The sequence below is a fragment of the Rhinolophus sinicus genome, chromosome 3 (assembly GCF_057876585.1).
Source record: "Rhinolophus sinicus isolate RSI-liver-muscle chromosome 3, RSI-T2T, whole genome shotgun sequence".
In the NCBI taxonomy this organism is placed as follows: Eukaryota; Metazoa; Chordata; class Mammalia; order Chiroptera; family Rhinolophidae; genus Rhinolophus; species Rhinolophus sinicus.
Genome location: NC_142503.1, coordinates 89,612,439 through 89,634,992, shown reverse-complemented (window position 1 = coordinate 89,634,992; position 22,554 = coordinate 89,612,439). Strand labels below are relative to the sequence as shown.

General features: G+C 50.2%; 2 protein-coding genes across 5 annotated transcripts in view; one reads left to right on the top strand and one right to left on the bottom strand.

Moving 5' to 3' along the window:
* The first annotated feature begins 201 nt into the window (after positions 1-201).
* The window catches only part of LOC109438446 (ATP synthase F(0) complex subunit f, mitochondrial), a 41,454-nt gene continuing 19,101 nt past the window's right edge, over positions 202-22,554 (top strand). Inside the window, exons 1-4 of one of the 2 annotated variants that reach the window (XM_019718332.2) lie at positions 202-341; positions 5,105-5,212; positions 6,379-6,495; positions 7,268-7,403. In XM_019718332.2, the coding sequence (XP_019573891.2) occupies positions 329-341; positions 5,105-5,212; positions 6,379-6,495; positions 7,268-7,296 (267 nt within the window). In that variant the 5' untranslated portion in view covers positions 202-328 and the 3' untranslated portion in view covers positions 7,297-7,403. Of the gene's footprint in view, positions 342-5,104; positions 5,213-6,378; positions 6,496-7,267; positions 7,404-16,298; positions 16,315-22,554 lie in introns of those variants that run through there. The other variant, XM_088796693.1, reaches the window with a different exon arrangement.
* On the bottom strand, positions 8,214-22,543 carry CPSF4 (cleavage and polyadenylation specific factor 4). 3 transcript variants are annotated; one of them, XM_019718325.3, is made up of 8 exons: positions 22,296-22,543; positions 20,432-20,482; positions 18,507-18,659; positions 16,099-16,194; positions 15,612-15,705; positions 13,797-13,869; positions 12,067-12,162; positions 8,214-9,172 (listed from the first exon to the last, which is right to left on the bottom strand). In XM_019718325.3, the coding sequence occupies exons 1-8, from the start codon at positions 22,396-22,398 to the stop codon at positions 9,104-9,106; spliced, it is 735 nt and encodes a 244-aa protein (XP_019573884.1). In that variant the 5' UTR covers positions 22,399-22,543; the 3' UTR covers positions 8,214-9,103. The 3 variants fall into 3 exon arrangements, with proteins under 3 accessions (XP_019573884.1, XP_019573883.1, XP_019573885.1); XM_019718324.3 differs by having other exon boundaries at positions 12,067-12,237; positions 22,296-22,534; XM_019718326.3 differs by having other exon boundaries at positions 8,962-9,172; positions 12,067-12,159; positions 22,296-22,534.

Genomic DNA, 22,554 nt, shown 5'->3' with positions numbered 1-22,554 from the left:
TACAAGAAATTTAAGGTGACAGACTAAGAAAGCCAGGATGCTCTTCTTCCCTCACTTCCCAATTTTTGGTCCCTTCCAGCCTCCTCCCTCCTCGGATGGGGAACCCAGTCTGAGCCCTACACCCCTCGCCCCCGCCCACAACTGCGGGGTCCCGGGGCTTGGCCCTCAGGAGACTTCGCCCTTCACCCCATGGCGCACTTGCAGCTCCAGCTGAATACCGATCGCGACCTGCTTCCCGTGAGCCTCTGCTCTCCGCGACACCGGGGCTCTTGCTCCCTACCCAGCAGTCGTCGCGCGGCTCGGCAGAGCGGACGTCCAGGACTCCAAGATGGCGTCAGTCGGTAAGTACCTGACCCGGTTAGGACAGCCAGGTTGGAAGCAGAAGCCGGGGTCCGGGGTCGGGGCTCAGAGGTGCACTGGGAGGCGAGGGAGCTGCGGAGTCACCTGCCTTTTGCACAGGGTCTTGGCCGCGACCTTACCGGAGGCGCACTAGACCCTTTGCCCAGGGTCCTACGCCGTCCATCCCTTCTGTGCTCCCTGGGCCACGCCACCGGGCTGCGGCGGGGAGAGTGAGGGCAGTCGAGCGACGCGCCTCGGGGGCTTGGGAGTACGCCGCCTCGTGACTCTCACGCTGCCCATTAAGGAATAGGGGCTCTCGCCCCCACCGCGACCCAGGCGCTTTGCACTTGAACCCTACTCGCAGATATTAGCCTTCTTCCCAAAGCTGAAGCTCAAATTAAGTTCCAGGAGAAGCTAATGCCTAGGACAGTGCCTGACACCACAAAAGGTTCGACGCATGTATGTCGACTATGAGCTGAAGAGGCTTTAAGAGCTGAAGTGACCTATTCAAGGTCACTAATGAGAGACCTGAGCTTGAATGCAAACCTAGGAGTTTGGGGCCCTGTGGTAAACTGAGCTTGAATCACAAGGATGACCTTAAGACCAGAGGGCTTTTTGGTGACATGTATGTATAAATCTCTACACATTGGACTGTGCACACTTTTTCTTTCTTTTTGTATTAATACGGAAACCATGTACTGGTCCTAGATCCTCACAGTAGCCTTGTCAGGAAGTCAGTACTGGGAATGTTGATACCATTTTAAAGATGAGGAAAATAACATCAAAGATGTGTGGCCTGCCTGAGGTCACACAACACGACAGTGGCAGAGTTTTGATTAATCTACGTGTCTTACCCCAGTTTCTGTATTCTTAAACTCAGCCCTGAGAACTGAAGAGGGGATCAGAAAAGATGAGGATGATGCTGTTTTTCCTGTCTGTAAAAAATGGGCATGAGAATATTTATTCAAAGATGGTTGTATTATTTAAATAAAAAAAGGAAGCATTGAGACTTGGCATCTTGTTTCAGCAGAGGGTTGCGTGAAGAGCACCGTGGACTAAAGATTTAATAACTTAGTACATGGAGGGTACTTGGAACACTGCCTGGCCTACAGATGAGTGCCCGGCATCCCAACCATCACTCTGACCTTTGGGTGTGGTCATGTCACATCTGGCCCATTCAGCACTACTGTAGGAGAATGAATTGGAGTCCAAGTCTTTTAAGTACTGATGATCTTTTAGATGGTGTCTATTGCCAGAGCATAAAGCCACTAGTTCATTAGCAAATAAAGGATGGGAATAGGAATTAATAGAAACAGATGAGATCAGGCATTGGCAAACTATGGCCAACACGCTGGATTTCCTGCGGCCTGTTTTTGTATGGCCTGTGAACTAAGGGTGGTTTCTTTGTTTTTACAAAATTTGTTAGAAAGAAAAAGACTTTGTTGCAGAGGCCTTGTGTGACCTGCAAAGCCTAAACTCTTACTCTCTGGCCAACCCCTTGGGTGGATTTAGCACCTAGAAGACACATGGCATTTCCATGCTGCTTCATATAAGTGGACTTCATGTAACTGCTTCTTGAAGTCATAAAATCAGGCCAGACCTGTGGTCCTTCTACAGTCTCCACTGAAAGCCTGTCATGACCAGTAACTGTGTGTGTGGGTGCTCCCACCTTCAGATAGTTCAGTCAGGCAGAAAGAAAAATAATTCCCATTTACACAGGACCAAGTACCAAGGTGGGTACTGTTCTTACCCTTATTTTACAAAGGAGGAAACTGAGGCACAGAGAGGGCAGTAACTTGTCCACAGACACCTTGCTACGAAATGGCACAAAACCCAGAATACTTGACTCTAGAATCTGCTCTGTTACCACCACACTACTGGTGTGAACCAGTGACTGCAGAGGAGAGTTGAGGGAACAGGGTTCCAGTATGGCTGCCAAGGACTGAGGCCTTTATCTTTCACTAAAAGAGAAATTCATGGAGTAAGTATAGATATGTTTCTGTTGAACCTGATTGCCCCTTGGAGTTTTGCGATGGTGCTGTACTTGCTCTCCTTAAGGCTAATGGGATTGTGTGTGTGTGTGCGTGCGCGCGCGCGCGCTTATAAGTTTCTTAATTGTGGTTAAGGAAACACTCTTGTCTTTATAGTACAGAGATATAAATATGGTGTCTTCATAGTACAGGAAAGAAATTTTAAATTGTTGGCTTTTTCCCTCCTGTGATGCCAAAGCACCATGCCAGTCCCTGAATATGGTCATGAGAATGCAGAATGTATTTTCATAGTTTGTGTGCATGTGAAAAAACTAGCTTCAGTGGGCCCCGAAGTGGCCTGATTTTTAGTTTTGGAGTCACCAGCCTTATACCAGTCAAAAATACTTTGATTTAAAAATACTGTTTTTCTTTTGCACATTTCCCCCAACATAGTTCTTTTTCAAAATCACTTTTAAACTTTTTATTATGGAAGATTTCAAATAAAAAGGAAACAAAATAAGGTAACAAGTGTTTTGTATTCGTTACACAGTGTCAACAGTTTGCAATATGCTGCCCTTCTAGTCCCATCTACACCTTCGTCATCCACTCCCCACCACATGCCATGTTTAAAGCCAGAGTTGGTGTTAGCAGGGCGTGTTTGTACTCCTCGCTGCATGCAAGGAGGCTTTGAGTGTGTAGCAACGGTGTTAACTTTGTTCTTACTCAAGAAGAAAATAGTATAGTAATCTTTGGACTAAAAGCCTGCTGATCTTGCAAATGATGACAAACCTGGGATGTAAGATGTGTACTTGTTCAACTTTTCTAAAAATAGCACAGACAAGGTGACAGAGAAAGGTGTAGGTCATTTTCATATGACATTGTTTGGTGTTGAGCTTAATATTATTGACATTAAACTCTCCAACAGAGATATGGAACATATCCTAAAATTCACTTGAGACTATCTCACATTTCAAAAATATTACCAAGCTAATTATAGTTTTCTGTTTGTAAAAGAACTAAAGGGTGAGATTAATCCTTGAACTCCTATGTTTAAAATGTCCTAAAGCTTGGTTTATGTGCCATTTCTCCACCCTTTTCCTTTTTTTTCTAATGTTTCACATAGACCTTAATGATATTTCAACAATAATAATAATAGTTTACAGTTCTGAGCACTGTTCTAAATGCTGTTACATAGATTCCCATTCAATCCTTGGAATAAACCATTTTACAGACGAGGAAACTGGAGCTCAGAGGTTCTATAGAAAGGAAGTGCTGGCACTTGAGATAAGGTGGGCAGGGAAGGAGGCCTTTTAGGAGATGAGGTTTAAATTGAGACGGCCTTGTGATGAACCAGGAGCATTGCAAACGCAAAGGCACTCAGGTGAAAACAGTCCTGTCGCCTATGAGCAACAAGGGTTTGGCTGGAGTGTGGGAAGCCGGGGAAGATGAGTGGATATGAGACGGTGGTCTTCCCCCATAGATTGTTGGCTCCTGAGAGCAAGGCTCTTGTCTGCTGTCAGTGTTGTGTCCACAGTGCTTGGGGCGCTGCCTGGCAAATGGTAGGTGCTCCATATTTGTTGGATGAATCTAGATGGAAGGTTGGGGCAGTTTGTTTGAGATAGGCAGCCTAAACCACGACCCTAAAGCCATGTATGCAAGTCAGGCTTATGCCTCTACCGGTCACTTGTGGTCTCTTGACAAGCACTCAGTCTGGTCCATCAAGACCAAGCGTCTGCTGCTCCAGACGACCTGCAGCAGATTAGAAGCTGCTGTTACGCTTTGTATTTCTCTTTATGGCCTGACCGCCCTCGCCCTTGTGAAGGGTTGGGAGGTGTCAGGAAACGTGGGGGTTCCCCTCAGTGGACTCTTGAGGCTGGTCCTTAAGGAGCGAGTCTTTCCTTGGATCCCCAAAATGGAGACAAAAACCTTAGAGTGATTTAGTCTGATTCCTCCTGTGGTTGGTCTTAAAGAAGGGACAGTAGTCCTTGACTCTTTGCCCTGAAGAGGACACCTGCTAATCTGCTTTTAAAAGTTGGCCTCTGGGGGAGGGCGGGAGGGGAGCCGTCCCTCCTTAGGAGCATCTGACACTCACAGGTCTTCCTCCTCTCAGGCCCTCCCTGGTCCCTTCCTATTTTACTCTGAAGCCCAAGATGACTATAGTATCGCCTCGACCAGGAGCTCTTACTGGCCTGTCCCGACTCATTGAAATACAGTCTGGGGCCCATTGAATCATTTGGAGTCGTTTTTACTGTCATTTGGCATCTGTGGTGCCAGGTAGGATGCTAGAGGTAGAAATCAGATCAGCTTCAGGAGCATGAGGACCGAGTCCTGACTCCACTGCCTGCCTACTCTGTGACCTTGGCCAAGTTGCCCATCTTCTTTAAGTCAACCCGCCCCCTGCCACCTTCCAAATAAAGGCATCAACTACTCGCTTTGAAGATTAAGTGAGCTAATATATGTAATGTAAATATTAGCTTTGCAGTCATATTTCTTCTGTCCTCCACTTGATCGCTTTCTTCTTCATGGTCCTTAGTTCTCTTTTTACAGTTATTCCCAGTAAGCTTTGTATTCAAAATCCTGTTTATTAGTAAAGCTGTCACTGCAGCAGCTCTGCCATTATATAGTCTATGACTTAAAATAGTGAATTTGCTGTCTTATTCTTATCACTACTTATGTTCAGCCTCTATGTAGTGATGTTATCAAATGCCCCTTTAGTAAATTATTGAAATAAGTGACACAAAAGGATGCTATTTGTTATTGGGAGATTTTTCAGTGTGTGTGTTTTTGCTTTTCAGTACCAATGAAGGACAAGAAACTCATGGATGTCAAAATAGGGGAGCTGCCAAAGTGGATACTGATGCGGGATTTCACCCCTAAAGGCATTGCTGGAGCGTTTCAAAGAGGTCAGAGCCTTATGGACATGTGTAAACAAAAGCAAACTTCTGGGGATTCAGGCCTCTTTTTGCCCTGAATTAATTTGGGTAGTAAAGGCCTTGTCTTTATGTAGAGGACAAGGGTTGTTAGCCCTTGAATTCCATGTTTGATTGGTCCTGTCAAATCCTGGCTCTGAGATATTTCAGCCAAGAAAATGTTTTCTATTGCTTGGAACCGGTACCACTGCCTTCATCTTAAAGAAATGTCTATGAGCGTTTTTACATCATGAGACTTCTTTAAGAGGAAAATGAGTTTGAAACATAGTAGACATCAATCTATAATGCAGTGCTTATCTCCCTGCCAGGGAAAACTTCCAAGATGAATATTCCAAATGGTCTGTCCTCGGGTCTGTGCATTTTAAAGTGCATGACTACTCAGCTCAGTCCTGTGGAACCTGTGTCGTCATTCTAGGAATAAAGACCTAGATAACCCCATGGGGGCCTGTGGGATCTCCAGCCTCTTCAGGGGCCCCCCTCCTGTTTTTCTAATTCTGGCCACCCTGTGGCTGTCTTTTGTGTCACGTTTCCTCCTGCCCTGAGGCCTTTCCTCAGCTTTGCCCTCAGATTAGAATACTCGGCCTTTTGCCCACACTTGAGTTAGAACAGTGGTGTTCAGTGGAGGTGAATGTGGCCTGCTCGTGCTCACAGCTCAGTGCCGTACTCCTTCCTGGGATTCCTCACGGTTGTAAACTGTGGCTTCTATGATCATTTCATTCTCTTTCTGTCTACTAAGCCCTGAGCCCCAGGAGGGCAGATACTGTTTGTTTCTTCACTGGTGGGGGCACCCAGTAGACAGATGCATGAAGCCTTCTTCTTCCCTGAGGGCCAGGCTGACTCAGCTGGCCACAGTCACGTGGCCTTTATTGGGGGTTGGATTCTGGGTCAGGGGATCCCCTGGGTGAAGTATGATCAAAGGCCAACAGGCTGGGCCAATCTATTAACACACGACCAAGGTCAAAGGGTAGGAGCAGGGGGCCTAGCTGGAGCTTGTCCTGGGCTCGTGGGGCATTTGTGCTTTTCCCTTTATCAACCAGTGAATGTAGGGTGCGTGGGTCCCTGGATTCCAGTCAGACTTTGCTTTGCGCTGTGTGAAGCATCCCCAGCAGAGCAGGGCAGTGACTTCCTCTCGTTCACAGGTTATTACCGGTATTACAACAAGTACGTCAATGTGAAGAAAGGGAATGTTGCTGGGGTTTCCATGGTGCTGGCAGCTTATGTGCTTTTCAACTACTGCCGTTCCTACAAGGAACTCAGTGAGTGTCTCTTGGGTTGCCTTGCCTCCGGTGGGGTTTCCTGTGAGGGTGGCATTGGTTCACTGTCAGATTTAGAAGTCCGTCATTATACTGATAGCTGAAGAATTGGAGGGACTTGTCAGAATACTCATACAGTATATAGGATATTATTTTAAGTGAGAAAATTGTGGCAAAGAGAAAATGAAGACAGAAAAAAGAAGTTGAAGCTGGGACAAAGGTTAATACTTAGGAAGCATTCTGTAAGATACTGCAGGCTCTGTGAGAGGTTGGTGGAAATTTTGGCTTCATCTTTTTAGCAGCCAGGGCAGAGGAAAATAGGTGGAGTGGTACAAGCCAGTATCGTGCAGTGCTCTGGAAAAGCGTAGCTGTTCATGGTCCTGAGACCTGAGAGGAGCTTGTCTGGTGGGAGATGCTGGAACAGTGTCATTGGTGGCCACCGACTGGTTTCATGCACTGTTTCCAACAGTGTCCAGCCCCCTGCCAGTCTGTGGCAACGCTGGCTCTGAAGGACTGGACAGGTTCTCCGGGGCTGTTTGAGTGGATGTTCCTTTTGGAAAGGACGAGGCTGGCCAGGTGGCAGATGAGCACCTGAGGTGCCTTCGTGTCCCCAGCTCTGCTGGTTCTGCTGAGATGCTGGCAAGCAGGTTCTGGGTCACTTCCTGAAAGGAATCCTCAGGATGGCTTTATGTGATTTAGCCTGCTGCCCTCCCTGTCATTGTGTGCTTTCACTGTACCTCTTAAGAAATTTACCATTTTGCCTTTCTAACTTCAGAGCATGAGCGGCGACGCAAGTACCACTGAAGAGGGCTGTGTGGACACACACTGCATTCCTGACCATGGCCTTTGCCCAGCACCCCTGAATCCTTTCGTATCGTAATTGACACCTAATAAAAGATGACCTGACTGCTTCTGGGCTGCTTCACTGGTTTAGCCATTTCCCTGCACTTCGAGGAGCTCCCCTGTTCGAGGTGGGATGAGATTGCGCTACCATTCCCAAAGGGGGGCTGTCAGCCCAGGGCTGAGCCATGAGGCCTTGATGGGCTCCCTACACCACTTTGGGATCTTGTCCCAGTTTGTTAGCAGGGTGGGTGTCACTTAGCGCTACCCTGTCAAGTGTTTCCTTGCTCTTGGCCTAGAGTGTCCTAAACACTTTGGCCTTGTCAGCTGACACACACACAGTATAAAGCAGAAGCCCTGTGTTCCTAAGAATGCCTTCCCCTCCCCCATCTTTCTGCATTATCGTCTCCAGGAAACTCAGTAGCATGATCCTGGGGAGGGAAAGCACCAGCCCTGATAGCTCACAACTGCCCCTGTATCCAGCACTCTTCCTTACCTTTCGTCAGAGGTCTTTGGTAAAGTGACATGAAGGCCAGAACTTGTTAAGGGGTGCATGGTGAGCCTCTAAACTGTGTGGAGTGTTTAAGAGGGTGAGAGGCTGTGGCTAATTACCTCCCAGAAGACCTGACATACCATCCAACATGAAATGCAAAGTAAGGAGTCCTGCCAGGTGGCTGTTCCAAAGGCCAAGCTTCCAGACCTTTCCAGCTGCCAGTGAAAAGGCCTTTCTTCACTGACAGCATCACTTGCCTTCCTGAAATGCACATTTGTTGAAAGGGGACAAGTGGGCACCAATATCAAAGCTTCGTGCCAGGCATCTAGTGCAGCCAATAGCAAGACCCCCTCTTTGGCATGGAATCCTTGAAGTAATGAGACATAGCTTAAAAAACAAGCTTTAATCAACTTCATAAAAATTGTCCTTGTAATTGAACTTGGATAGGCCCACTTGCCCAGCAGGTTCCAGGTGATGGTTTCACATTTCCAGGCTCGGCAGGGTGGTCTCCTTAGGCCAAAGCTGTCTGGTAGTACAGACACTTGATGGGGCAGGAGGTAGGTGCACAGATGGACTGTGTCATCTATTTAAAGGGTGGTCTGCAGCTCCAGCTGAAGGTATACCTTAAACACTGTCAAGTGAGTGCCCCAAGAAAGTAAGCCCAGAGGAAAAAGACCCTCACAGTTGAGAGCCCTACACCCCTCCTCTCAGTTGCTGCCACTTTGGAGCAGGGCCAGGCTAAGCAACAAGCTCCCTTGGATTTGCCCTGAAGGGCTGCCTCGTGCAAATCACATTGATAGGCACAGCTTCTGAATTCAGCAGGACGTGGAGGAAGCAGGCATGACCTGGCCAGTTTTAATGATCCACCAGCCCCTGGGGTCACGGAGAACTGGTGTTTAATGAGGCCCCAGGGGAAGGGCTGTCTTTCACACACAACTGCTTAGCATAAGCCCTTCCCCACAAATTCCTCCCCTCCCCAGAGGGTGGTGTGCAGGGAATCCCAGACAGGAAGTGTTGATGCCTAGACAAACATGATGCTGACTTGGGGCAACTGGAGTACATGTCCCATTAAAAAAAAAAAAATTACAGCAAAATGATAGGGAAACTGGCAGACACAGCCCCACAGAATGATAAACCCCAGTGTGCCTGCCTGCCAGCCCCAGCCAGAGTTGCACCAACACTGGCATTACACAGTTCAATGCACGCTCCCGAGGATGGCCTGGAGTAGGCCCCAACGACAGGGCCCCTTGGGCTGCTCCGAGCTGGCTCCAGCTGCTGTCACTGTCCACTGAGAAAGGCCAAGTGCCCTTTGGTGCATCTGTTGGCGTAGTGTCCTTTTTCACCACACTGGGAACAGCAAGGAGGAGGAGACAAAACAAACACAAAAAACACCGTTTTCAAATGCAGTTTTCAACTAAGGCAGCACCCACCAAACAACAGGTAGAGAATGGGGACTCTGAAATCCTCAGTGGTACAGATTTTCATTCAAACATGAGAGAAAGGGAGCTCCAGAAGGTATGGTGGCACAAAAACTGCAGCCGACAACTTGACAAATGGAAGAGAAGTTTTTCCTCTGCGGCCACAGGCTGATCTGAGCACACAGCAGGGAGCGCCTCTGGCCTGGCCGCACCAGGGCCCGCCAACGTGGGCTCTCAGTGGGTGGCAGGTTGAAGACAAGCCCATGGCACCAGAGCTCCCCCACCTGCCTGGGGACCAAGCCCCTCTGCATGGCTGGCCGGTCACTTACCTCTGAGGCACCATTCTGGGACTCCTCGGAGACTTGAGGAAACAAAGAGAGAAGCTACGAGGCTCCTCCCCCAACGTGGGGATTCATTGCTGTGGACACTGAGGGTAGGCTGCACCCAGGGTTCTCCCTCCTGGCTCTTGCACACCTGCCTAAGCTACCCCTGGGGACAGGTTTCAGTCACAGGATCAGAGAGACGGGACAATGGTTAGATTTGGGTGAACAGACCTGGTAAAATCACCTCTCAGAAATCGAGCGCTGGCCCTGACTACCCAGTCCCTGCCTTAGCTCCCCTTCATTCTTTCTTCTTGCTCCTCAAAACGCAGAATTCTCAGAAAAGGAGCGAATGGCAGCCTCAAGTACTGAACGAGGGGTCCAGAGGCAGTAGGGGCACCCACTCTGCACTAACCCACTCAGCGCTCTCCCAGTCTCCAGGCGGGAACGTGGGGCTCTTCTTGGTCATTGCCCAGAACTCTTGGCTGCTCTTTTCCCCTGACCCTGCCATCCCCATGTCTGATCTGTGTGACCTTTGTGTGGACGAGTGGCCTACAGAGCGGCCAGTTAGTCCTCTGGCTGATGTGATGACCAGAGGGAATGACTACGTGGGCCCGTTCATGGCACTTGGCATGTCCATCAGCCTCCGTAGCCTTTCTTGAGAAATCCAGGAGTCCCACGAGGCGTCTTAATATTAACTGTGAAGCACCCCTGGTAAGAAGATTGGCAAGCCCCTGCCCCAGCTTTCTAAAGTCCAGGACGTAGGCGAGTTTGCGTCACAGAAACCCTGTTGAAGAGTCCTGCAGGGGGGCAAGATGACAACTACGCTCCCCACAGGACACCTAAGTTTGCTCACTGTACTGAGAACACTGCTCAGAAGCTGTCTGCCATGCACAGTGCACGCACCCCCATTCACCTCACCTTCACAGCCTCCTCTCTGTACTTGCCTCACCTGTTGGGCTCAGACTCTGAAATCTGAGGTCTTCCCTGAATCCATGCACACTTTTAAATTCAGCGTCTTTGGGCACCTACCTTCCCCTCCCCTGATAACAGCAGCAGCCTATTTGCTCAGCAGAGCTGGCACTGAAGGTGCTCGCTGATCATCTGATGGCTGTGGGCCATGGGAAGTGCCCCGTAGCCTGGCTTTTCTATGGACATTGAAGTATTAATATGCCTTTGGGCTCAGACCTCTACTTGTAGGCATGGATGCTACCAACATCAGACAAGAACTCACAAAGGTCTCAGTGCCACATGCAGCATTGTTTTCAGCAGCAAAAACTAATTGTCTACCAACGAGAACTTGTAAAATAAATTGTGGTTATACTATGCAGTCACTGAAAAGAAAAGATTAGATTTACATACACTGATACACAGATCTATGATATATTGTAAAGAAAAGAGTATAGACTTATACATACTAGGGCCCTATTTATATTAAAATATATACTATGTTGTGCGTATGTGAATATAAGTTTAGAAGAGCAGTTCTCCAAGAGGGGTCCAGGGGTCCACAGTGGGATTGCCTGTGGGGGTTTGGGCGGGTAAAGGGGTACCAAAACCAAAGAGCATGAGAACAGAACACACTGAATGAAGTGGCTGTTTTAGGAAAGGGGAGAGTAAGGCAACACTCACTTTATATCCTAAACACGTCTATACCATCAAAAAGTTTTACAAAAAGCATGTACTAACTTTGCATTTGGTCTAACAACTGCCAATCTGAAGTCTTCGTGAGTCTAGTCTTTGTAAAGTTGTTTATGCTGACTCACTTGGTGGTGCTTGTTTCCTTCTATGTTTTGTGATTTTTAATTATGAACTCATTCTTTGGAATTCTAGCTGGGAATTTTGTGGGACCTGAGTTGAGAATAAATTTCTCAAAGAGCCAGGTGCCAGAAGCCCACCCTTTGGGACTGTTTTAGATTAGAAAACTAGCTTTTTAGTGCTCACCAAGGGCAAGATACAGGCCCCAACTCTTGGAAGGGCCTAATAGTGACTATAAACTCTCAAGGGACCCTCCCCCTTCCCCTCCAGAGCCAAGAATGACACGTTTCCTAGTGGGTTTTTAAAAGTTTACCCTTTCCCCGAGTGTCCTATTTTATGTATGTGTGTGTGAATAGGGGGTGAGAAAGGTATTCTGATTCCTCTGTGTGTAGGCCTAAAGCTTTCTCTATTTCCCTGGAGTGTGCCCACGTGAGGTCTAAGGACAACCAGAGGCCTTAGCGTTCCTTCTTGTCTCTGGATTTGTGCTTCCACTTTGTCCCTAGCCTCTGAAAGATTTCCCTCCCTTTCTTGCAAGTACACTCCATTCCTTCAACAGGGCATGTTTAATCGTTCACCTGGCCTTGGTGTGCTGTGAAAGGAAGTAGGATGGTCTCTAGCCCACCAGAGTGGCCCACTTTTATAATCAGCAAAAGCAAAGATTTTTCATTCTCCAAAATTAACTATCTGGGGAACGAAGGCCACTGACTGTAAGGACCCCTCCCTGCTCCCCAGACCCAAGACTCACCTTGTAACAGGTGACCTGCTCCAACGGCCGGGGTCCCCGGTTGCCTGCACTGCTGTTTTGACTCTGCATGACCCCAATGACCTGCGGGGTTCTCTGCTGATTGGGAGAAGAGTTCTGACTCGTTAACTGGATCAAGGAGGACGACCTTTGTAATGGCGGATTGTTACTTTGCTGGAAAGAGTTACACAACACGGTTTTACTGCGGAAAACACGTGCACGCAGACTACCAATGGGGCCGGGGAAAAAAAAGAGGGCAGGACTGCTCCCGCATGGCCAGCAGGAAGAAGGGCTTCCGTGGCGCCCCACTCAGGAGAGCAGGCAGAAAAGAAACATCTGGTGATAATGGCAGGAGCTGCTGCCCGAAAAATACCATGCAGACACACAGAAATAAAAAATAAAAGAAAACAAAACACCAAAGAGACGAGGTCTCTGGGCAGCAGGGCGAGGGCATGAGCAGGCCTTACTTTTGTTTCTGAGGTTCTAGCTTCAGGTGAGGATGAACGCTTGGTTCAGCCAGATGTTTAACAGCCTACACGGCGAGCAACAGTCACAGAAAAACAGCTGGAGGCTGACACGCTGACCTGTGGTCTAGGGGCTGAGAGGGCCCTCCACTACGGAGTCATGTGAGCAAGGAGGACAGGGGTTCCTGGGGTCGGGAGTGGACAGCAAGGCCATCTCCCAACCAAGTGGTTCCTGGCTCTGGCTTCCATTAACGCAGGAACCCAGAGCTAGAAACGCCCAGGTTGTCATGGCTGCACCCACACCCAGGAATTCCCAGATTTGCTGATAAGGAATTCTGTGTGATCTGCCCCACAACCTCCTGAGGGAGGGGTCAGTGCAGCAAGTGCGGCACATCTCCACCTGGCTCTTCAGCCTCTAGCACTGGGGAGGGCTGGACGGGGCTACGGCAACGGGCTCAGAGTCCAGCCAGGCAAGAGGTAAGGCTTTAAGGTCAGTAGGCGGATTTACTCAGCCTATTGAGACCCTCCCTAGCGCACTGCCCAGCCCTTCCTCTGGGTCCGCAACTCCCCACCCCCTTAACCAAATATCCAGGATACCCTTGGTTTGGGGGGTGGGGGCTGCTGCAGATGCCCATTTGTCTATGGCATTTTCCTCTTTCCCCTGCTTGAGAGAATCAGCCGCCTGCTGGGTTATAGGACTCCCTAGACTGGAGCCAGCTGGTCCTTTAGCCCTGTTCCCAGCCTTCCCTACAGTAGAGAACATCCACACAGAGCGCTCACAGCACTGGCCAGAGAACCAGCCAGCCTTGGTTCTGTTACCAGATCTGCTCCTGCCCAGTGTGGCCCCTCAGGCAAGCCCCTCCCTCTAAAAGTGTCAGTTTCCCTGTTTGTAAAGGGAAGGGTCTGAACCAGAAGCAAGAGCAGGCAGCAGACACGTGGCACCCATGCTGTCTCCCACTCTGGCTCCCAAGGCAGGCACTGCTGAGCTGCCAAGGCACTGGCCAGTCAAGGGAAGAGAAGCCAAGTCGGCATTCGGCTCCAGCAGACAACTCTCCATCTCTAGAGGGAGATGCAAACTGTTTTGCTCCATACATTTTCTGCTGGAACTCAGGGTGATTCCCCTCCTGTCGCACCTCTTCCCGAGCCCTCCCAGGGTATCCAGCTGGGTGTATGACAGACCGCGCACTGATGCAGGCATTGAGTTCTTGTGCAAGGGCACTGCCAGGACCAGCAATGCCATGGGGCCGAGGAGGGGCCAGGACACAGTACCTTTGTCGGAGGCTGCGTCTGCTGCGGCAGTGGAGGCTGCTCGGTGGTTCCCATCGGCAGTTCAAATCGAGGGCTGGACACCCAGCAGCCAGAAAGGATGAGAACAAAAGAAGAAGAGATGAAAGAGGAGCTAGGCTGGGCCGTGTTCTCAAATTATGGCCCCGGGAAAATCACAGCCAGTCTAGTCCCTAAGCACAGAGCAACATGAACCACCTGGACATGGGGTAGCTGTTGGCTCACCTCTGCCCGAGGCCATAGGACAGTGGGGAGAACAGAACTGACACACCTGGGCTCAGACCCAGCTCTGCCCACACCTGGCTGAGGCCTGGGGAGAGTGCTTCTCAGAGAAATGAATGAAAAAATTTTTAATTTAAAATTTTTAATATTTAAATTATAAACCAAGCATTGGCAACCATATATAGACAGGTTTGCTATGGATAAATTAAGATTGTGAGGTCATACTTTGAAATGCAACTTCACAAGTAGTTTAAATAAATCAATACATTTCCTCAAAAATTGTATGATTTTCTTCAGTTTATAATTCAGGATATAGAAAGTTTTAATATCATGTTAAATAATTAACCATCTACCTACCCTCTAAAAGTAAGCTATAGAAAACTGAATCACTATTAGGACCAAATAACAACATAACAACAAAGCTTTCATGGTTTTTCTTAAGAGTATATATAAATCTTGAAAAGGTAACACTGTTAGCTGAGCTGTGAAATCCATAAAAATAATAGTTTTGCCACAGTGCACACATGAATTCTTTCATTTTGCTTCCCTGATTCCCTCACTAAGCAGCTTTCAGGTTAGAAATGGAAGACAGAAAATCACAGATCCTACAGGAAATAATGCAAATAGTGAGAAAGAGTTGGTACTGTCAGAAAGCACGAGCTTGTTCCATCAGGGCTTTGCACATGGGAGCCCCTTCCAATACACACCCTTCCCTGCAGGGTCCCAAAGTGCCAAGCCTCCTCCGACAACACAGATTCCCAGGGGACACGCCTGCCTGCCTTACAAACAGGACCTCTTGGGCCACCTGCGGGCTCCTGGGCTCTCATCTAGGGAGCAAGACCAGCTCAGCAGCCACCTGCCCACTGTGTGGCAACAACCAGGGCACTGCTCCTGTACAGGGGTTGGCAGTACAGATGGAGGTAGCACAGGAGGGGGAGACTGCACTGGTCCCACCCAGTGCCACCCTGTCCCCTCAACCGCCCAAAGTGACACATGCCCTGAGGCCGAGGAGAGGAGTGCTGAGCCCTGCTGAGCAAGAACCCAGCTTCAGAGGCCCACAGACTTGCCTTTGAGCAGGTACCACCACCTACCACCAGTGGCTAAGCTCTGGGCGGAAGGTGGGCGTGAGCCCACCTTCAGGCCAGCTGTTCTCGTGTGAAAGAGGACATTCTCTCTCACACCTGTGAATTACATCAAGTAGCATGTGGGAAACCCCACGCTCAGCACCTCCGTACAGGAGGCCTTGAAACTGTAGTTCCGTCCTGTAGGGCACAGGTTCTTAATCTGAGGCCCCTAAGTGATAGGTAAGGCTGTGTGGGCATGAGTTTCACTGGAGCACAGGGCCCATAGCTTTCATGATTCCCTGACAGCTGTGACCCAATAACGGTTAAGTGCTGGTCTAGGCAGAGCCACCTCTGGGCTCAGGAAGCAGCAAGTGTTCCCCCCCCCCCCACACACACACATGCCTACCCGTCTTAGGACCTGTGCCAAGGAGACCCAGGAAAGGTGTAAAGAGCAGCAGGGGCTGGGGCAGGAGTGGTGGGGGAGGGGTGGGGGTCGTAGGGGCTGGCTACTCACTGCATGAATTTACACGAGGGCCCCTCTGGGCAGAATCCCACCAGGTAATTCACGCAGATGACTCTCCGCGTATGCCGGTGCCTGCACAGGGGACCTGTGGAGCCAAGCATCAGGTCACTCAGACCATCCCCTCTTCAGTGGACAACCTTGTGCCCCTCTGCCAGTCAGAGCCATGCCCAGACCACCGTCTGGGGTGCAGAGAGCAACAGGAAGGCTTCAAATGCTGGGTTTGCCTCTTACTCATAGGGGACAGTGGGCAGGACACACAATCTCTAAAATGCTAGTTTCCTTATCAAAAATGCAGGTGAGAATGCAGCCCACACAGGAGTCTTGGGAGACTCAAGCGAGCTGAGGGTGTGAAAAGGCCTCACGAGCCCCCAAACGCCTAACAGGTTTTGCTGGAACAGGCAGGACAGGCAGAGGGTCATGTGGGCAGAGGAAGGGAGGACGGGCCTCTTGCAGGGGGCCCCGCCACCACCACACCTACCGTGCTTGCAGAAGCCACGGTCGTACCAAGGGCAGTCCTTGATCTTGGACTCGGGGTCGATGTGCAGGAAGGGGCACTCCTTGTTGCTGCACTCCCCTGCAGGGAAACCCAGACACGCGTCCACTGGGGACAGCTCCGGGAGAGCTGGACCCAGACCCACCTCAGCTTGCCCCAGGGCTGGGGCCTGCTGTGCAGCAGAGGGCCAGGTGGTGCTGGCTTCTGGAGCTGGCCTGGCAGACCCTGAGACTCAGGGCACAGGACTGAGCTTGTTTCCTGACCTGTACGTGGCTGTGAAGGTCCTCCCCTCACATGTGTCCATGCTGCCACGCGAGTCAATGACACTGACAGCCAGGCACAGGGTATATACTCATCAAGTAACTTACGGCTCCGTCCCTTACCCGCAGGGGGTGTCCCAGGCACCACATGCCCAGGGAGGCAAACGCACCAGTTAAGGCCATGACATTACTGTTCCACAGTGATGAGCTCTTCACATCTACTAGCTGGGACAGGGGAAAGGTCTGAAGAGTCTACCTTTCAGGACAAAAGTAGGGAAGATTTGGGAATTCCAGGCTGGGGCACGTGGTAGAACGCAAGTAAAGTCTTTACGACAGCTCCTCTCAGGAGCAATTGGCCCAGCTGGCCACCAGCATCTTTCACCCAACTACGGTTCTGCCACCTCCATGCTTGCCCTTCCCATCCTCATTACACATGAAAGACCAATCTGAGAAAATGCAAACTCCTTCCCAGACCCCCAAGTCCCTACATGGTCCAGCCTACCCTCCCCAGTCTCTTCCTCCCCTCCAGCCACACTGGCCCCCCAGCTCTTCCAAGACCGTCCCCTATTTAGCCTTCAGATCCCAGCTTAGGTCTCAACTCCTCAGAGGCCTTCCCAACCATTCTGCCTAACGGTGATTTCCTTATGTGGTTCCATTACTGTTTCTTTCCTTCAGAGCACGTATCGTGAACAATTCTCTTCTTCACCTCGCTGGCAAATTAGCTGCCTCTCCCTGGGCCACTAGAGCAAAAGCACCATGGGGCAGGGCCTGGATCTGTCCTCTTCACTGCCTAGAAGGGGAGCCCTCCCCTGCGTCACCTGTAGCACAGGTGACAGGAGCTGCAGACAGTGTGTGTGCACCAGCACAGGCTCTACAGGGCAAGAAGGGAACCCAGGCCAGTCTGCAGAGGTGCCCATGAGGGCTCACGCCCACCTTCAGGCCAGCTGGGAGAAGGCTCCCATGGAGAAGCCCCTGCTTCCTTCCAGTGCTGGCTCCAGGGCTGCTGTGGATGGAGAAGAGAGGGTGGGGAGCTGGGAAGTCTGAATCTTATTTCTGACTGTGCTTTGACTTCTCAGCTTGTGCTGCCTCTATAAGAAAAGCCACAACGATCATTAACAAGCCAGCAGGCCAAGCCTGTTGGACTGCTGAAATAATGAACATCTCCTCTGACAATAGAGCTTTGGAAGTTTGTGGCAGGCCCAGCACACCTCGGCCCACACAGAGTACGGAGGCGTCCAACCTTCCGCCAGGCCATGCACAGGGCTGGGGATGGCAGTCCTGGGGCCAGAGCCTGCCCTTGTCCTGACCACCAGGGCTAATTCCTGGGTAACCTCACCCAGAGCAGAACGCCGGGGGGGGGGGGGGGAGGGTTTCTAATTCCACCAGGGAGCACAACAGCTCAGCTAAGCCCTGTGCTAACCCACCGCTCTCAGCCCATCCCCACTTCTCAATGCAGTTCACTCAGGACAGCTGAGGCCACGTGTTCACTAAGCAGGGATCAAGGCAATCTGTTTCAAGGTGAAAAACGGCTCTTTGCCACCAGAAGACAGCCCCAAGACCTGCTATTCTTAAGGTGTATTTAGGATAGACAAAGCTACTACCTGGGATGACACTCCCAGAGAGAAGGAACCAACTCGGCCCGGGGGACAATCAGTCGCCACGCTGAAAGAAGAAGCTGATTTAAGGGAGGTTGCTTCGGCACGGCTCACTCACCCACTGGGAGACCTTCATTAGTCTCAACTTCCCAAAGAACCTGAAAGTACTCAAAAACCTGAAGCACTACAAAGATGTAGGGATTATTAGAGGATAACTGTAACTCCCCATAACTAAGAGGACCCAAAGAGGAGGCAGGTGGTGACCACTGCCCCATGGAAAGGACTTATGAGCACACAGATCCATCTGGACAGCGGGGCTGCTCTCCCCACAGTCCAATCTCCTTCCAGCTGAGACTGCAAAGCAATGCCCAAGGTTCTCATCTGAAGCTGGAAAGACGGGAGATGACAGACACTGTGGGTTCTGAGCAGTGCTGAACTCCGCTGGGTCTTGATTCTTGGTACAGCCCCCCAGGGCTACTGCTGCTGAGGGTCTGGGTGGAGGGAGAGGCCTGGCCACACACCTTACCAACTGCCTTACCGAACTTTGAGTAGAAATAGCACTCAGGCATCTTGGTCATGTCATACTCGTGTAGGAATTCGCACTGGTCCCCTTTCTTGCACAGCCCCCGCAGCCAGTGTTTGCAAACCACTGTCTTCTCGCCACTAATGTGGCGGAATGGGCACATGCCCCCTGCCAAGGAAGACATGTGGGTGTGAGGAGAGATGTGGCCCTGAGCCCAGGGGCACTGGGCCTGGGGGAGCCAAGGTGCCTTCACCTCCTTCCTCCCCGAAGCCCCTGGAAGCAGCACGTCCTAGCCGGTGGCGGCTGTCCCTGGCAGACGGCAATGTGATTTTAGGCAGGACATGGGCATTTTAAGTTTAAATAGGTATGTATTTTAATGTATTTTGGTAATCTAACTAAAATCAAATAATGTTTTCACAGATATTACTATAAGATAGAGGCTTAACAAGCCGAAGGGTGGTATGGGGGTGAGGTGGGGTTGAGTTTATTTCTTAATTTAAAGAATAGGTCCAGCAGTACACAGACATGGTCAAAATTACAGGGGGAAGGGTGGGTTGCGGGGAGTGGGGGTTTGGAAACCCAGCCCTAAAAGAGAGAAGGTAGAGAGGACCACCAGAAGCTTGGACTCCATGCGGGCTCCATCTTTAGTTAAAAGTGCCCACTTAGCCTTCAAGAACTAAGAAGATCAAGTATAGAATTAAAGAAATGCATTGTATACAAATTGGGGGAGGTCTGCCTTCTGTAGCCGGACCTAAGCGATCATCCATCCAGATGTGACCGAGCCATACCCTGCGGAGGTCATATTTCTAAACAGTGGCCTGGCAGGACTACTGGGAAGGCCTGACTAGAATGAGGTTGTGACTGGAGAAGAACGAGACCCACCCACTGCCAACTTTCTGTAATGATGGCAATATTCTATATTTATGCTGTCAAGTATGGCAGCCAGTAGCCACACGTGGCTATAAAACACTTAAAATGTGACTAGTGTGATTGAAGAACTGCATTTTTATTTAATTTTAACTAATTTATATTTTAATAGCCACATGTAACTAGTGGCTACTATATTAGTTAACAAAGAGACTGGCATATTGCCTGTGTTAAGGACAGATGGTGGCAGGTCAGAAAGGCAAAATTACCAAGCAAGGACGTGGCCATGAAACCAGCCCAGGGGCGATGATGTTCCAATTAGACACCAGAGGTCAACCGGGTGGACCAACCTGATAAGTCTATTGCTTTAGTTGTAAATGACTGAGTTATAGAACCCAAAGTTGCCAAAATCAGCCATAAAAAACAAACTTGCTCTAATTCTGTGCTCCCTATTTAAGCTTGTGATTAAAATTGCTTAGAGGAAGAAAAATGCCCAGACCTCTATATGGTATGTAAGGTCCTGCCCTGCGATACTTCTTATGAACTAATGGATAGGTAGTCTGGCTCATGCAGCCTCTGTTGGGCCCTGGTTAGTATGAACATGACTCTACGAGACGGACTATCATGGGGTTTTTTAGTATATGTGCTGCCGAAACGAGCACATATCATGGGGTTTTTTGATGAGAGGACACAGAGGACAGTGAGTCCGTGTAGACTCCGTAGAACCAGAAAGGCCTGGATTCAAACACTGGGCTCAGTCACTCACTAACTCTGTGACCGGGAGAAAGTTCCTGAGCATCTCAGTGCTAGGGGCTTCTGTTCATGTCATAGGTCAGCTTGTGGCCACAGGGAAAGTGAGATGAGAAGGCCAATTCAGAGCCAGGTTCCATCCTGTGTTTTAGGTTTCAGGCAGAACACCCCATCATGTTCCTAGCTTACCCAAACCACAATTTCATCTAGGGACACTGTTTGTCTGCAGAAAGCAATGTAAGCTAGAGACCTGATGGCCTGCAAGTCTGCTAAGGGCTAGGGTGGTGGAAGGAATATCCCCCAGGGAGCCAGGGGTCTCTTACCTTTGCCACAGGCTGCTTTCAAAAAGAATTCGCAGACAGCAGCCCCTGACTCTGTAGAAAGGAGAGAATAGGAGAGGCGTCAATCAAAGCAACGTAAGATTACTACTGGTAACATCTGAAGATGGGGGAAGGAACTGTTCTGGCCTTTAACCCACGAAGGGTTCATGGTATAGGTAACAGACTGGCACAAAGAATGCAAAGCCAAACCAAGCAAGAAGAAAGTTGCTTATTTCAGTCACTCCCCGTAAAATGAGACATTGTTGAGAGTAATCATTATTCAGGGCTGAGAGCTTCCTATTATAAAGATGCTTTCACGGAGTTAAGTGTGTGTGGGGGAAGGAAGGATGGAGCACAAGATCACAGAAATTAATTACACTGTGCTTGGACATTCCAGAGGGCTAATTTAACATGAGGCAGAGGGAGGGAATGATCTCACAGGAAACACAAGCAAATGTGGACTGAGGACAGACAGGCTCCAGAGAGATGCTATTTGGGTGGGAAGAGCATAATTGAAGACACAGAAGTAGGACTGCTCTTAATATGCAACAGCAACACACAATTGTTAAAGGAGCAGTCTTTTGCTGCCACAGATGCAGCTAGTTCAGATGAGGGGAGCAAGAGACACAGGCTGAGTGAGCGCAATGGCAGTCAGTGGGCTCAGGGGACAGGCTGTTCCAACGAGCCCAGGACTTCCACTGCTATCAGAATAAACCTTCTGGTGTCATAAACAGTTTTCTCTCTCAGAGGGCATTTCAGAATTGCTGAAAACCTACAGACAGCATCTCTGAAGGCCACTTTCATGCCTCTTGCTAACTTGCAAGAGATTCCTTGGTTTTTCAGGAGCAGCCCTATTTTGCTGGGAGAGACTTAAGGCTCTGGAACTGGGAGTCCTGGGCTGTCACTCATTTGCATTTCAAAAAGTCTCACAAAAAAGAGTTAGGATTGCTTCCTTCATTCCTTAAAGCCAGCAGTCCACTATCCTGGGGACTGGGTCTCAGGCAGACAGAATAAAAGAATATGCCTCCAGGGCAGAACAGACAATTCTTCCCCAAACTAAGAAATGAAGTTCAAGGACAGGGGCTGTGGCCTCCCTGGGCATTAACACACTGAACTTGATCACTGGCAGGCAGTGTGCTGAGGGCAGCTACCAAGTCTGAGGCCAGTCAGGGCAGCACCCATGGCTAGTTATGTCCTTGACCCTCCCTAGAAACAGGTCTGTGGGCCCCTCACCACTGCGCCTGCCCTCAGAGACTCAAGTATCTGCGGTCCCAGGCTAGAGACAGGTGGGATGGAAAGAGCTGTCCTGCATGGATGGTTCCATAGCCTCAAGCTCGTGCTATCAACAGTGAAGGGAGCTCAGGCAGCTGCCAGGGTGTGATGAATGACTCCGAATTGGGGTCCAGAGAAAAAGAGACAGGCTCGCAGGAGTGTGAGTCCTAGGAGAAAAGAGCTTGCGAGTCTAATTGAGGATATCCTACAGAGGTGTTCCTTCCCTCAGCCAGACTCCTCCAGACTCAGCTTTGACGAAAACAAGAAGAGGGAGCTCACAGTAGGGGGCTGGAGGTGGGGAAGAGAGTTATACGGTACTTTCCTGTAGTTGGGGTGTGTGTGGGGGTGGGGGAAGGATTTTCAACCCAGGATACCCGCCTTCATTCAAGAATTATTTGAACAGCCAGACTAGGTCTTGCCCTCCTGAAGTTTGTCTTAAACTAGTCCCAGGGGATCAAAGATCCGAGTCCAAGTCCCAGGACCGAGGGGGTGGGGTCGTGAGTCCAAGGGGGAGGGGGTCCCAGGTCCGAGGGGATCGGGTTCCAGGTCCGAGTCGGTCGCACCCTTCGCCTGCCCGCCCCGGCCCCACGCTCACTGTCCATGCCGGGGAAGGGTAGCGGCTGCGCCCCGAGCTGCTGCTCCACCGCGATCTCCAAGTCGAACTTGATGTGGTCCACGCTGGCGATGATTTCCTGCATGGCGGCGGCGGCGGCCCCACCGGCCCGGCTCCCCCTCAGTACCTCGCCGCTCTCACACCTCTACCTGCCACCCGCCACCGCACACGGTCCTCCTCCGCCTCGCCTCGCCGCCGCCGCCGCCGCCGCCGCCACCGCCGCCGCCGCCCGCGGAATGCC